This window comes from Carya illinoinensis, chromosome 1 (assembly GCF_018687715.1).
Source record: "Carya illinoinensis cultivar Pawnee chromosome 1, C.illinoinensisPawnee_v1, whole genome shotgun sequence".
Taxonomy (NCBI): Eukaryota; Viridiplantae; Streptophyta; class Magnoliopsida; order Fagales; family Juglandaceae; genus Carya; species Carya illinoinensis.
The window spans coordinates 25,505,334-25,518,556 of NC_056752.1; the positions used below are offsets into that span (position 1 = coordinate 25,505,334).

The 13,223-nt window shown below is 37.3% G+C and overlaps 1 protein-coding gene across 1 annotated transcript; it reads right to left on the minus strand.

Moving 5' to 3' along the window:
- Positions 1-68: 68 nt before the first annotated feature.
- On the minus strand, positions 69-9,833 carry LOC122313910 (protein YIF1B-like). Its single transcript, XM_043129215.1, has 5 exons — positions 9,678-9,833; positions 8,898-9,070; positions 2,360-2,458; positions 2,106-2,257; positions 69-690 (listed from the first exon to the last, which is right to left on the minus strand). Exons 2-5 carry the CDS (start codon positions 9,066-9,068, stop codon positions 303-305), a joined length of 810 nt encoding a protein of 269 aa, XP_042985149.1. The 5' UTR covers positions 9,069-9,070; positions 9,678-9,833; the 3' UTR covers positions 69-302.
- Positions 9,834-13,223: the final 3,390 nt, after the last annotated feature.

The following is a 13,223-nucleotide window of genomic DNA, read 5'->3' on the forward strand; positions in this document are numbered from 1 at the left end:
TGTCATCGAGAAAAGTAAGAAACCTTGTTAACTTTCAAGAAATAGAATGTATCGAAACAATGTAAGAATTTTTGGTTCATAAATGAATTTCTGATTATCTGCCATTCTACTCTCCCATATGATTGCTTCCAATGTAATAATGTAACACCTTAAACACAAAACACACTGAAAGGAAACTATATAAATGTTGAATCTTCTGGGAGCGAAGCACAGTAAGTCAATACAAAATCAAGAAAATTGCCTACAACATTTTAACAAGTGCTATGAACACAGACCATTTCTAACTACATAAAATGAAGCATCTACATTAGCCAATGAACACTAATGTTGCCAAGCCATATGAAAAGTGGGAATTGAGCCAGAGCTATAAAGAGCAAGAGATAGTGGTGCTTGCTCGAATCATAACTCCTCACCTCTGCAAAGAGGACTCTCTTCATCGTTTTCACCAAGAAGATACCCATGCATAAACAGGTCCAAGGCATCAAAAAATAGTACGAGTATCCCCACATTACCTTACCAAGAACAGCCAAACACATCCCTGTGAAAGTATACCCTGCATAAGCCACAATGTCCAGCAGGGGTGCCTCCCCACTACCCAATGATAGCAATGTCACTTTCAGAAGTGCAACTTGCAGAAACCACCCAACCAATCCCTTGATGAACAACCAGTTCAGAGCTTCTGGGCTAAACCTGTCAATAAATAAAAAGTTTTAAAGGAAATGTTCAGGCCAAGCACAGAAAAAGGAGGTGGAGGGCTGGAACAGTATGTAAATCAAATGATTTGAGGTCAACTTTGTAACATGAAAGAAAGATGGTGCCAAAATTACAACCTAAAAATGAATTTACTAGATGGAAATTTGGGTAGCTATCCAAGATCAAAGCAACACAATGAAATAAATCTTTCAGCCGTTATTTAAGAAAAAGAAATTTCCATCTCCACTTGGTTTCTGTCTTTGAACAGAAGGATAATTCTTTTTGCTTATTATTTATAGGTAAAAAAAAAGTATTGGACAGAAGGACATTGAATCAGGGGAGATTGATTAATTCAATATCCAATAAGTTGCAAGACGTGTAATCAGTCAATACTTTTACCAATAAAAAAATAAAAAGGGCTTTGTCAAAGCCTATCCAAGCTTTATGATTGATTGCAGAGGGGAATATCTCCTCCAATAACATGCAGGTGCTGAAAAAATCATGTCCAATCAGTAAAACATGTGGTCTCAACTTCTGTGACAAGGGCCACCCAACACCGAGCAATATCAGACCCCATTTGGAGAAGTACCAGCTCACATGCGGTACCTCAATTTACAGTCTCCAGTCCCTTTCTATCGTAACTTCCGTCCTTAACAAGACAAACTAGTACACATTTTGGACCAAACTTGAAAAGCACTCTTCCAGCTTTTGTTAAGGCCTAAAAACAGGAGAGAGATGGGGAAAAAACAGAGCACGACCCCTAAACCATGGGTGGGAAAAACAGGGAAAGACACTTGTGCTCCAGTATAACTTCATAGTCCCTGACAGAAACTACAACCATTGCCATAGCCAGCAGGCAACCACCTAATACCACTCCACCGAAAAAAGTACCATCACAGCTGTACATTGAAAATCTTATTTTTGAGAGACCACCCAAAAATACTATACTATTTTTGGATAATGAGGAATCCCGGAGACCGTGCAATTGCAAATATCATTTACCCAATTAAATCCTAGACCCATGTAGTGCATCCCCATCACACTAATCAGGTAAATCTTTGGTGAAATACCTATGGAACATGACCTCAGAAATTGTTTGCACCCAAAGGTTCAAACTTTGGACCTAGAGGGCCTCCCAAAAATACAATCAAATAGCTTAAATGTTAGTCCAAGATTTATGGTCAATATCAGCACTTCGGAAATAATCCAATTATTTTCAGTAACAAAAAAACCAACTCCAAGTAAAGGGAAGTTTCCAGCATTGACCAGTTCATAAAAGAATGAAGCGAAAGATGAGTGTGACCGTGAAAACTACTGCAATAGTGGGAAAATAGGGAACAGAATGACTACCGCTTATCACACTTCATATTTTTACACACGCACACATATTAAAGAAAAAATTAGGCACTTACTTTCCATGAAGACCCAACGAGAAGCCAGCAAGAACAACGTAGGTACCAAATGCCATAAATGGAATGTATAAATCTGGTGCATTTATATCATAAATTGGGGGTTTATATGAGAGCCTACCCCCTACTGGCTCCGTAATTCGTGTCCAATGGCCCTGAAGAAAAAAGGAAGACAAACAAAAAATTATATAACTACTGTTTAAATAGTAATAAAAAAAATGTGTTAACTAAGATAAAACAAAGTGAATACTGCTTACCCTGTGCAGGAATGGAAACAGAACCACCTTTAATTTGTTCCTCACATAGTGGTCATTCACTTGGAAATAGTATTGGGGATCTGAGAAATACCTGCTTATCTGTTGGATTTGAACACAAAAATGTTAATATAAAGGACAACAATATATTAAGATTGCAACAAAAAACTTGTTTTTGCATATGACAAACTAGAGATTTTAGGGACTAACTCAATGATTTTATGATTTTATACAAGGGCCTTTATATGCATAAAAAACGGAAGAGTAAAATCTATTTTACACAAGGAACTAACTGAATGATTAGAGGACTTATGAGGTCCTTGTGTACATCAAAAAAAGAAGTTAAAAAGAATGAGATGGCCTAAAATACGGACAAAAGCAAGAAAGAAAGATGTGTGTGTGTGTGTAAGGTGATTGTGTGCAACATATAAGATGGGACCAAATTAAAAAAGATACATGTGATCGATCTTGTTGGGAAAAAAAAATAGTTAAGATTATGAATTAGTTGATAATAGTGGTAATCATAATTTTTAGGTGGCATTTTAGATATATGGATGACTCCTAACAATTTTTTAAGGTGGTTATAAATTTTCCTTGAAAAAAAATATACTCATGTCAGATACGAGGTCATATGCTTTCCTTTTTATGATGTCAAAAAACAAATGAATGTTCTAAAAATAAAAGCATTTGTCCATTTAACTTCCCATATCACTCTTTTACTTCAACACACCTTTCTTCACTCATATGAGAAAGTTTTAATAGAGTGTATGTTTTGTTCAAATGTGCCATTTGAATACTTCCATCTATTGTGTGACGAAGCGATCCATTGCAAAGAAAAATTATTATACTCTTTTGAATTTATCGTGATGTCCCAAACTACATACTCCAGCACCATAATGCTAGATAAAACACAATGAATCAATTCAATGTACATGTAAAGTCACCGTACCCTAAAATGAGCAGTTTTGAAAGTTCAGATTTGCCAATTCTGTTACCATAAAAAACAATAACATTATAGGTAATGGACTTCAGGCCATAAGGCTCCTCCCATAAACATCCGCATACCACATTAGAAAGGTGTCAACGTTCATTTAAAAATGGTTGGAAGCCAGACTCTCGATTGAAACTTCAACAGCTGCTTTGAAATTGTCCTATATGGTCAAAAGCACCTTCTATGGAAGGTTTTTTTAAAACACCTACTTATAGAAACAAAGGTGTTGGTGGGAGGAGGGGGAGGGGGGGGTGAATACTTTCATATCACTGAGAGTAGTAGGGAGGTTACTAAGGCAATGGTGCTCAGCCATGCCAGCGCTAATTGGCTTGCAAATACAATGGAAAAATGCTCATTCTCAGAGGGGAGGAAAGAACTTTGCAAGAAGTATCACGATGGCAACAAGGAATTTTTTTTTTTGCCCATCAGCATTCCAACACTTTTGGGAGTTACTTGGAATTCACAGATTACAGTGGGAGTGGAAGTTGAGGTCTCCTAGCGATTCCGTAAGGAATGGAAGAAAGGAGTTGGCAAAGTTTTCCTCTGGAGCTAAAGCATGCTTTGTCCATCCCAAAAGATAAGGCTCAAGCTTTGTCTCTATGTCTGGAGACAGGGTGGTAGACAAAGGAAAGAAGATAGGGAAGCAATTCAAGTCATATGCAGAGGCCGCGATGGGTGGTGCAGGGAAATTTGCAGTGGTGTCGCTTGGTACGAGACACTCCTCGGCACAACAACAAAATGACAAAAAGGAAAGTGTAGCAGGGGATAGTACTACTATTTCAGAGAAGCATGGTCTAAGGCGATATGATGTACTAGAAGAGAATGGTGGTGGTCTATCCAATATTGGCTTAGCAGAAAGAGAGGAGCAAGGGTTCCTAATTCGTTTGAAAGAGGAACTGGGTCTTTTGAAGAAGGCGGTAGAAGACCTTATATGTAAAGTGGACATGGGCCTAGGCCCGGGCCAAGATATTAAAGGACTGAAGAGTAAAGATGAAGGACTGGTTAGAAATGGGCCAAAACCTCTCAGGCCCAATAAAGGCAAAGTCAAAATTGGAATGGGCTGGATGCATCCAACAACCATGAACGTGATGCTGGAAAAACACTGGCCAGGGATGCCACAAAACCCTGCACCTGCATCATATGGACCTGTCTCTGATACTATTTCACCGGTACCAGAGACGGCAATTGAGGAGGCTGTTCATAACAGGTTGTTGATGCAGCATTGCAAGCCAACGAGAGGGTCAATGAACTGTGGGATGACACAAAGTTGTATACCGGAGTCCTCTAGGTCGACTCCCGTTACCACTACTGCGAAGGTGACATCCCCAACGCAGACATGACTTTAGTGCGACCTGTCAATGAGAGAGTGGAAACGCCACTGAGAGGGTTCGAGCATTGTAGGGGTGGCATAGAAACTTGCACCGGAGACTTTTGGGCCAACAACCGACCTTGGTGTTGTGATACTCACATTTTTTGTGGAACAAATCTTGGGCATATCCAATATTTAAGGACTCTCATTCTTTGTTTGGAAGCTGTCTTGGGTTTGACAGTTAATCTCTCAAAGTCTGAATTGGTGCCGGTAGGGGTTACCCCCAATGCAATGAATCTAGCCTCTCTTGGGATGCAAGGTATCTTCTTTACCCATGAAGCATCTTGGCTTACCATTGGGCTTCCTTCAAATCGGAGAGGATTTAGAATGTTGTGGTTGAAAAGGTGGAGCGTAGATTGGCTTCTTAGAAGAGGTTGTACTTGTCTAAAGGTGGTAGGCTCACTTTGATTAAAAGTATTTTTTCTAACCTACCCACCTATTTTTTGTCCTTACTCCCACTCCCCCATAAAGGTTGCCAAACATATTGAGAAGCTACAACGAGACTTCTTAGAGCATTCACATCCAATTTCCTATAATTTTTCCTAAATTTTAGCTAGAAATCACACTTCCTATAATTTTCTTCTAAATTTTACTCATCTTTAAAAAATCTCCTACATCTCATTCCCTATCATTTCTATATTCTATTAAAATAATCTTTTGGATAAGTTTTATTAAAATAATCTTTTTCTATTCTTTCTTTATTATTATTTCTACTACTTTATTTTTACATCTTTAACTATTCCCTATAAAATATATATATAAAAACTTATTTAGGAGATGAATAGTGACTCCCCAAATATAGGGAGTGGTTCACACCCTAAACCTAAACCTTAAAATAGGAAACCGGATGTAGTGCTTATTTTGTCAAAAAGTTAAGTTGATTCCCTAAAATTTAGAGATTTTGGGAGTATAAGAAACCGGATGGGAATGCTTTTATAGAGTGGGTTGGGGGAAGAGTTCAAATTTCATCTGTTAAACTGTTCAATTGTTTGTACACCAATTTCTCGGGATGGATTGGGGATTGCAACTTGATGAAGTTCAACCAATCTCTTTTGGATAAATGGTTGTGGTGATGCCAACACGAAAGGGGGCCCTATGGAAGTCCATTATAGATTCAAAGTTTGGGGAGGCTTGGGGAGGATGGTGCTCGAATGAAATACACGGTCCATATGGGGTGGTTCAATAGAAAGACATTAGAAAAGGCTAGGAGATCTTCCTTAGACATGCACATATTTGAGCTTGTGTCAAATTTTGGTATAACAAATGGTGTGGTGAACAAAGCCTCCAAGACACCTTCCCTACCATTTTTGAGCTTGCACGAGCGAAGGGTGTAGCAATAGCTGACCTCTTGGTCTTCTCTTGTGGCTTCCTTCAATGGAATGTAGACTTCATTAGGGCGGCTTGAGATTGGGAGTTTAAGCCTATCATCGATTTACTTTACCCTCCAAGAAAGGTAGATTCACACTCCGATCGTTCCACCAAGTTCTAACAAGCCCAGGTATGACCACATTTCCATGGAAGAATATATGGCAGATGAAAGCTCCTCTAAAAGATGCAACACTCATACCACAAATTTTTTTTTATTTTTTTTTTGTAGGTAAAAAATAAAAATAAATAAATAAATAAAAATTAATACCACAAATAATTAGAGGAAAAGTTAGATAATGGTGTTGGACTAGTGTTCTATTTGTAAAAAGAATGGTGAATCAGTAGACCATCTGCTTTTACATTGCGAGGTGGTCAAGACCACGTGGGATGATTTTTTTTGCATGATTGGATTATCATGAGTCTTGCCTCTTAGGCTAGTGGATTTCCTAACAACCTAAGAGGCATCCAAGGTAATCCACAAGTGGCAGCAATTTCGAGAATGGCGCCTATCTGTACGTGTTGGTATATTTGGCGGGAGAGAAACGATAGAAGCTTTTAAGATCGCAACAAAACAATGGATGAGCTTAAAGTCTTCTTTTATAAAACCTTGTTCTTATGGGTGGGGCTCATTGATTTTAATGGACTAAATGTCCAAGATTTTCTACTTTCAATTGTAAACCCTAGTTAGGTACTTCTCATGTATACTTCCTGTGTACTTGAGCTTTGCCTTATCTTATGAATAAAAACTTCTTGATTACCCTCATGGGTGCAAACAATCCTTTGGACACACCCCCTGGTGAAAAGCCAGCGATTTAACCAATTCCATGTACGGAAACTTCCAAGGGTGCAGTGCACGGAACCGAGGTTTACTCTGCAATGGTGGGTCCGAAGGGCCCTGCCTTGGAGAGTTTCCCCAACATCAAAAATAAAAAAATAAAAAATAAAAAAAGTTTTGATTACCTATATAAAAAAAAGGCCTTCTTATTCATTATATAAACGAGCATATAACCCATACAATGCGCAAACCGTTATTTATGCTGCATTTTATAGATATATAAAAAAAAATCATAGGATGAAAAAATAAAATCGCACCAACTTTTTATTAAATGTCTTCTTTTACACTACATATTTCAACCGTGCATAGTAGAGCCCTTGCTAGTAATTATAATAAAATAGTAATACATTGATACATTACATATTCATCAAATAAATTATTGTCAGAAAATTGCTAACATACATCAAATTAAAAAAGACAGTTTTTTAATCGAAAAATAAATATCATATGCCTTACTAATCTACTTGTAAATTTCTCGTTGAACACGTATTCAATATTTAAGCCTAAGATGCTAAAATAACTTATTTTAATTCCTCAAAACCTATAACCCTGAAATACCATCACTTCTTCAAATCCATCAATAACCACTTAAGATGCTCTAACTAAGCTATTAAAATCTAAGACATTGTCTAAAACTGTATAATTAGTAATAAATTCAACTATGCCACAAAATACAATTCTGGTTTAAAGATTCATTATAACAAAACTGATTAAAGTATGAGGGCAAAGATTTCATTTAATAAAAAATTGACTAATTAGTTTATTAAAGGGTTAACATAAAAATTTCATACTTACTATTTACTTACTGAAATTAGTTGTAAAAAATAAATAATTCATTAATCTAGACTCCTATAATATTTTCTATATAAAATCTTGTACTACAACCAAAATCCTACGCACAGCAGGTTTATAAAAAACATGTTCAATAAGCACTCATTCAAGGGCATTTTGGGAAAGAAAAAGAAAACATGACCTGCATGGCTCTTTGAAAACAAAAACTGGGATTTACAAACACGTAACAGTGGCCATGCTTACCGAGGAAGAAGGGACGCAATGGCAGGGCTGGGCGGATGTTGCAGGTGGTCCACATGGCGGCGGAGCACTGAGAGATAGAGATAGAGAGTGATGAGCGAGAGAGAGTGAGTGGCGGGAGAGAGAGTCCGAAAAATGGTAAGAGGGATCGGAGAGGAAACCATGGCACAGCGTGACCTTACCGAGCGAGAGTGGCGACTTGGGGTGGCGAGAGGTGTCGGGCGGCACTTTCTATGTGCCATGAGGGGACAACAGGGCGGCGGCTGGCAGCATGGGTGGTCTGGCTCAACGGTACCTCGAAACGTGACACCGTATTGCTCTGTTTTCATGGGCTAAAACAGGGGCTGTTGGGTTCACGGTGATGCTAACGGTGGCTGAGCAGTGGGCTATCAAGGTGGTTTTCACGTTTTCCGTGGCTGTGGGCCGTTCCTACGGCACTGTTGCTTCCAGTTTCGTGTTGCACTACTACGCAGTTTGTGATCAAGTGCAGTCTTGGAAATACATCTACAATGATGTCGTCCGCCTTCAAGAAATACAGAAATGTCTTGACTGCTCAAATATTCAGACATATAAAACTTAGGAGAAGAGGTACGTGTGAAGCGCGTGGGGGGAACCAATTAGGTGCTCACATGTGGGTCAAATTTTTTTGTGCGAAGCGGCATGCGATGAGATGCAAATATTTTACCGACTAATGCGGTATGGATGCAAGTAGAAAGACAGAAACTCAGTATTGAAAGGGCATGTTTTAAAACCGAAGTATGCGGGATGAATTACACATCGGAAAAGTTAAAACTTGGCTTTTATATATAATAATAGATATACAAATAATAACACTTAAGAGCACAAAATTCTAACTACCAACAAGACTTCAGGTTATCATAAATATTATTCTCCTTCAATCTTAAACAAGAACGATCACTAAGTCATAGCCTTGTAAGCCACTTACATTGCTTTGCACATATTCAGAGCTCGATCCTAAAATTTTTTCTCCATATGCACCCAATCCACCTCTGATGAGACCTGAACCGGCTCCATAAAATGCATTTCCAAATGGATTAGGCTGAGAGTTTGTTGGTGGTCCTGGCACACCAGGCTGGGCCCCAACATTGTTGTACATTTCTGTAATTGAAAAATAAAAGTTACAGTTGCACCCAAAAAAGAAAATCTCAAGAAGAAGCTCTGTTGCGCTGGAAGATCTCTCCTTTGACGACTCAAAGGAGTCTACTCTTGATAACTTTGACACCAAAAAATTTCAGACTCCAATTAACAGCCAGCAGACGGGTCAAAATATAAAATGAAGCATAAGATTAAACCCACATAAGCCATTTGTTGCAAACAGAGATATTTCACTTTCTAACAGTTTAAATAAAAATCTAAGATAGTCCTAAAAGTTACGCTCATGTCCGAGCCAAGATATATAAAAAAAAAAGTCCGAGCCAAGAAAAAAAAATCCTAGTTCAGTAGAATCTATATCGAATAGAATAAATCCGTACCCTAAATTCAAGCAAGAAACGAAGAGCTCCGTGACCCTAATCGAGTATCTGATTCATGTATTTTCCAGAAAATTCACAGAGATCTTTGACCCCAAATCGCAAGTATAAGCAATCGACGTAAAAATCAAGTAAAAATAAACTCGTATCTAATAAAAATATCTACATATATAGGTCAACAGATACATGCATATATATATATATATATTCACAGAGAGATGGATATGCAAGCGTACCGGTGGAAACTCAGGAGAGTTTTCCGGGTAGCAGATCTGAGTTTTCCGGGGGTATTCCCGTGATGGATTTGGGTGCGTCCGCGGAAAGGCTGTGTGTCAAGTTTCAACGTAGAGGAGAAAGTAATAAGAGAGCGCGTGAATAAATGGAGTGGGGGAAGCACGTGTCACGCACGTCGATCTGTATTTTTTCTTGAGAAATACTAATAATACTAATAAATAAATAAAATAAAAATAATGATAATTAGGTTAGTATTTTTTAATAATATTATAAATTTTTTTATTTTTAAAAAATACATAAAGAACTTTTTTGCACTTGGCGGGATTTCCCATATATGGCTATAGAGCCACTTTTTTTTAGAAGTTTTATAGCTACAAATTGATTATACAAAAATAATCTCATAAACTTATAACCACAAATTGATTATATAAAAATAATCTCACAAACTAATGTAACTTTATATGATATGTCGAATTTGTTTTATAATAAATGTAAACAGTCACTAAAATTTTGCAAAGCGACTGGTAATGCATTTTATTGCTTCTTGGATGGATACTCTGGTTATTATCAAATTGCTGTAGCGCCTGAAGACAGGAGAAAACCACTTTCACCTATCCTTTTGACACCTTTGCTTTTACCAGAATTCCTTTTGGTTTGTGTAATACTCCAGCTACTTTTCAAATATGCATGATGAGTATTTTTTCTGACATGATTGATGATATTTGTGAAATATTCATGGATGACTTCTTTGTTTTTGGGAAATCATTTTATAATTATTTGCATAATTTGGCACGTATTCTCCAGAGATGTGAGGAAAAAAATCTTTTACTTAATTGGGAGAAATGTCAATTTATGATTACTCAGGACATTGTCTTGTGACATATTGTTTCTTCTGAAGGTATAAAGGTCGACAAGGCAAAAATTGAATTAATATCTAAACTTCATATTCCTAGGACGGTTAAGGATATTTGTTCTTTTCTTGGTTATGCTGGCTTTTATAGGCGGTTTATTCAATGATTCAGTTCTATTACAAAACCTTTGTGCACTCTTTTATAAAATGATATTGAATTTGTTTGGACTGATGAGTGCCAAAAAGCTTTTGATACCCTTAAAAAATCACTTACCGCTACCCCCATTATGCAACCCCCGCAGTGGGACCTTCTGTTAGGGACCCCGGTCAAGTCCCTAGACAATAAGTCCTCCACGCCAATGGTGGTCTTGTGATGACCGGATCCTTGTTCCTCTCTTGCTTGGTTCTCGAGCAATGGTGGTCAAGATGACCAATTGGGTATGGTGTGGTTAGGTGTTTGGGCAAAGATGGGTGTATGGAGTGATGGAAATAGGCAAGAGATTGTGGTGGGTTCAATGGTGATGGGCGCACGGCATTATAGTGGGTTAGGGTTGGCGCCACTTGGAAGATGGGGTTTAGGGTTTGGAAGATGTATGATGGATGGCTAGGATGGAGGTTTAAGGTTTTGCTTGACTTGAGGAATTCTAGGAATTGAGTGATTTTAGGGATAGGGTGGTTTGAGGGATTGAGTGATTTGAGTGAATGGAGAATAGGATTTTGGGGGGATTCCTAAGTGGTAGGAATCCTTGAAGATATGGTGGGGCTAGTTTGGTAAGTCAAAGTGGACTTGAGAGATTTAAGGGATGAGAGATTTAAGGAATTGAAGATAATTGACAATTCCTTAAATTAAGGGATGGGGGATTTAAGGGATTGGAGATGATTTAAGGGATTGGAGATGATTGACAATTTCTTAAATTAAGGGATGAGGGATTTAAGGGATTGGAGATGATTGACAATTCCTTAAATTAAGGGATGAGGTGTATGGCCGGCTATGGAACGAGGGCTTGGTCAATTAGGATCCCTAAATTATAGGAACTGATGATTGTGCGAAAGTTGATTGAGCTGAAATATTGCACATTTTAACTATTTAAAACCAATGTATTTTAAATTCATCATGACATTATTATTGGTTTTAAATGGAAAAATGGTTAAAATGAATAAATCAAAGTTGTGATTTTAATTGATTAAAAGCATGAATTTATACTTGAATTCTACTAACTATTGATTACTGTGCATTCTGATCTTTTCCTCTAGAATTGAGAAACAAAATAAACTGAACTAGGTCGATATTGGAATGGCTTCACATGTCTTCATTTTCGTGATCACAGTTCATTGGACATATATTTTTGCTCTTTGTGCATGAGTTATGAGTTCACATACTTCAAATATATGTCTATTTTGTTTATCTTGCATGTTTGGTTGTCTTTCTCTTCTATTAATTCTCTACTTTTCATTTCCATTTGTTCATGCAATGCCTATTCCAGGCCTTTGTTCTACAACAAAAAAAAAAGGTGATTTAATGAAGATATCATGGATCCAAGCATATATGGTGATGAATATAGGCTTAGAGTTTCAAGAGACCAAGTTTAATCAAATCCAACAAGAAGTTTTTGTGTCCACCGAAACAATATGAAGAAGAAGGCAGCTGCTGTCCACCAATTGGTCTCCACCGAAATGAGGAACATGTGATGAATTGGTGCAATAAAAAGAGCTGTTGTAACCAACCGAAATGAAGGAAGAAAAATTCAGCTTTGTTCACCGAAATGAGAAGAAAAAAATAGAGAAACATGTGCTGATTTTTCTGGGGTTGAAAGATGGAATAATTTAATTGGATAGGATTTGTTTTGGTTGATTGTAAAGGGAAGAAGTCGGCTGCTTGAGTTTGCAATCAAAGGAAGAAGCCGTGCTTGAGTTTGCAATCAAAGGAAGGAGCAGTGTGGGTGAGTGAAGGAACATATGCTGGAATGAATTGTGAGGGAATTTGGACCGGTCAAAGCAGTAGGTGAATGAAGGAACATGTGCTGAAATTGAATAACAAATTGAAGAAATAAATTGAGGAAGTCGGCAATGAAGAAACCGAACAAGGAGTTAGGAAGGAGTTAGGAAGGAGTTAGGCAAGAGTTAGGCAAGAGTTAGGCAAGAGTTGAATAAGAAGTTAGGCATGTTGGACTTTGTTGTTTGGTTTGAATTACTAAACCAATTGAATAAAATAATTGAAGAGGAAAACAATGGAAGACACGGCAAAAGAAAAAGGAATGCAATGCATTACACAAAATAAAGAAAGAGGAATGCAAGGCCGAAAATGAGTGTGAAAGCAAGATTGAAGATTTGGTTGTTGGGTGTGAATGCAAAACCAATTGAATGAGAGATGAAGTAGCCAAGATTTTTGGCTATAAAAGGAGGTGCATACCGAAGCTTAAAAAGAGAACAATTTTAGAGTACAATTGAGTACAATTGAGGACAACTCAATCTTAGAAAAACACTTGTCAACACACAATTTTCTGCTATTTACTTGAAAGAATTAGCTCCTTTTTGTTTTAAGAAATTTTGTTTCTCCTTTTAAGTTTCAAAGCTTTGTTGTTTTAGCATATTTTTTTAGTGCATTAATATTTGTTCTAGAATTGTATTTCATTAAGTGTAATACATTAAATTCCATTAAGTTACTAGTTTGTTTCATTACTAGTTTGTTTCATACAAT

Excerpts from the sequence above, each read along its gene's own strand:
- LOC122313910 (XM_043129215.1), bottom strand. The coding sequence starts at position 9,068 with ATGTACAACAATGTTGGGGCCCAGCCTGGTGTGCCAGGACCACCAACA. Across the intron at positions 2,258-2,359 it reads TGTTTCCATTCCTGCACAGG|GGCCATTGGACACGAATTAC; the intron begins GTAAGCAGTATT and ends TTTTTTCTTCAG. Across the intron at positions 691-2,105 it reads TCGTTGGGTCTTCATGGAAA|GTTTAGCCCAGAAGCTCTGA; the intron begins GTAAGTGCCTAA and ends ATTTATTGACAG.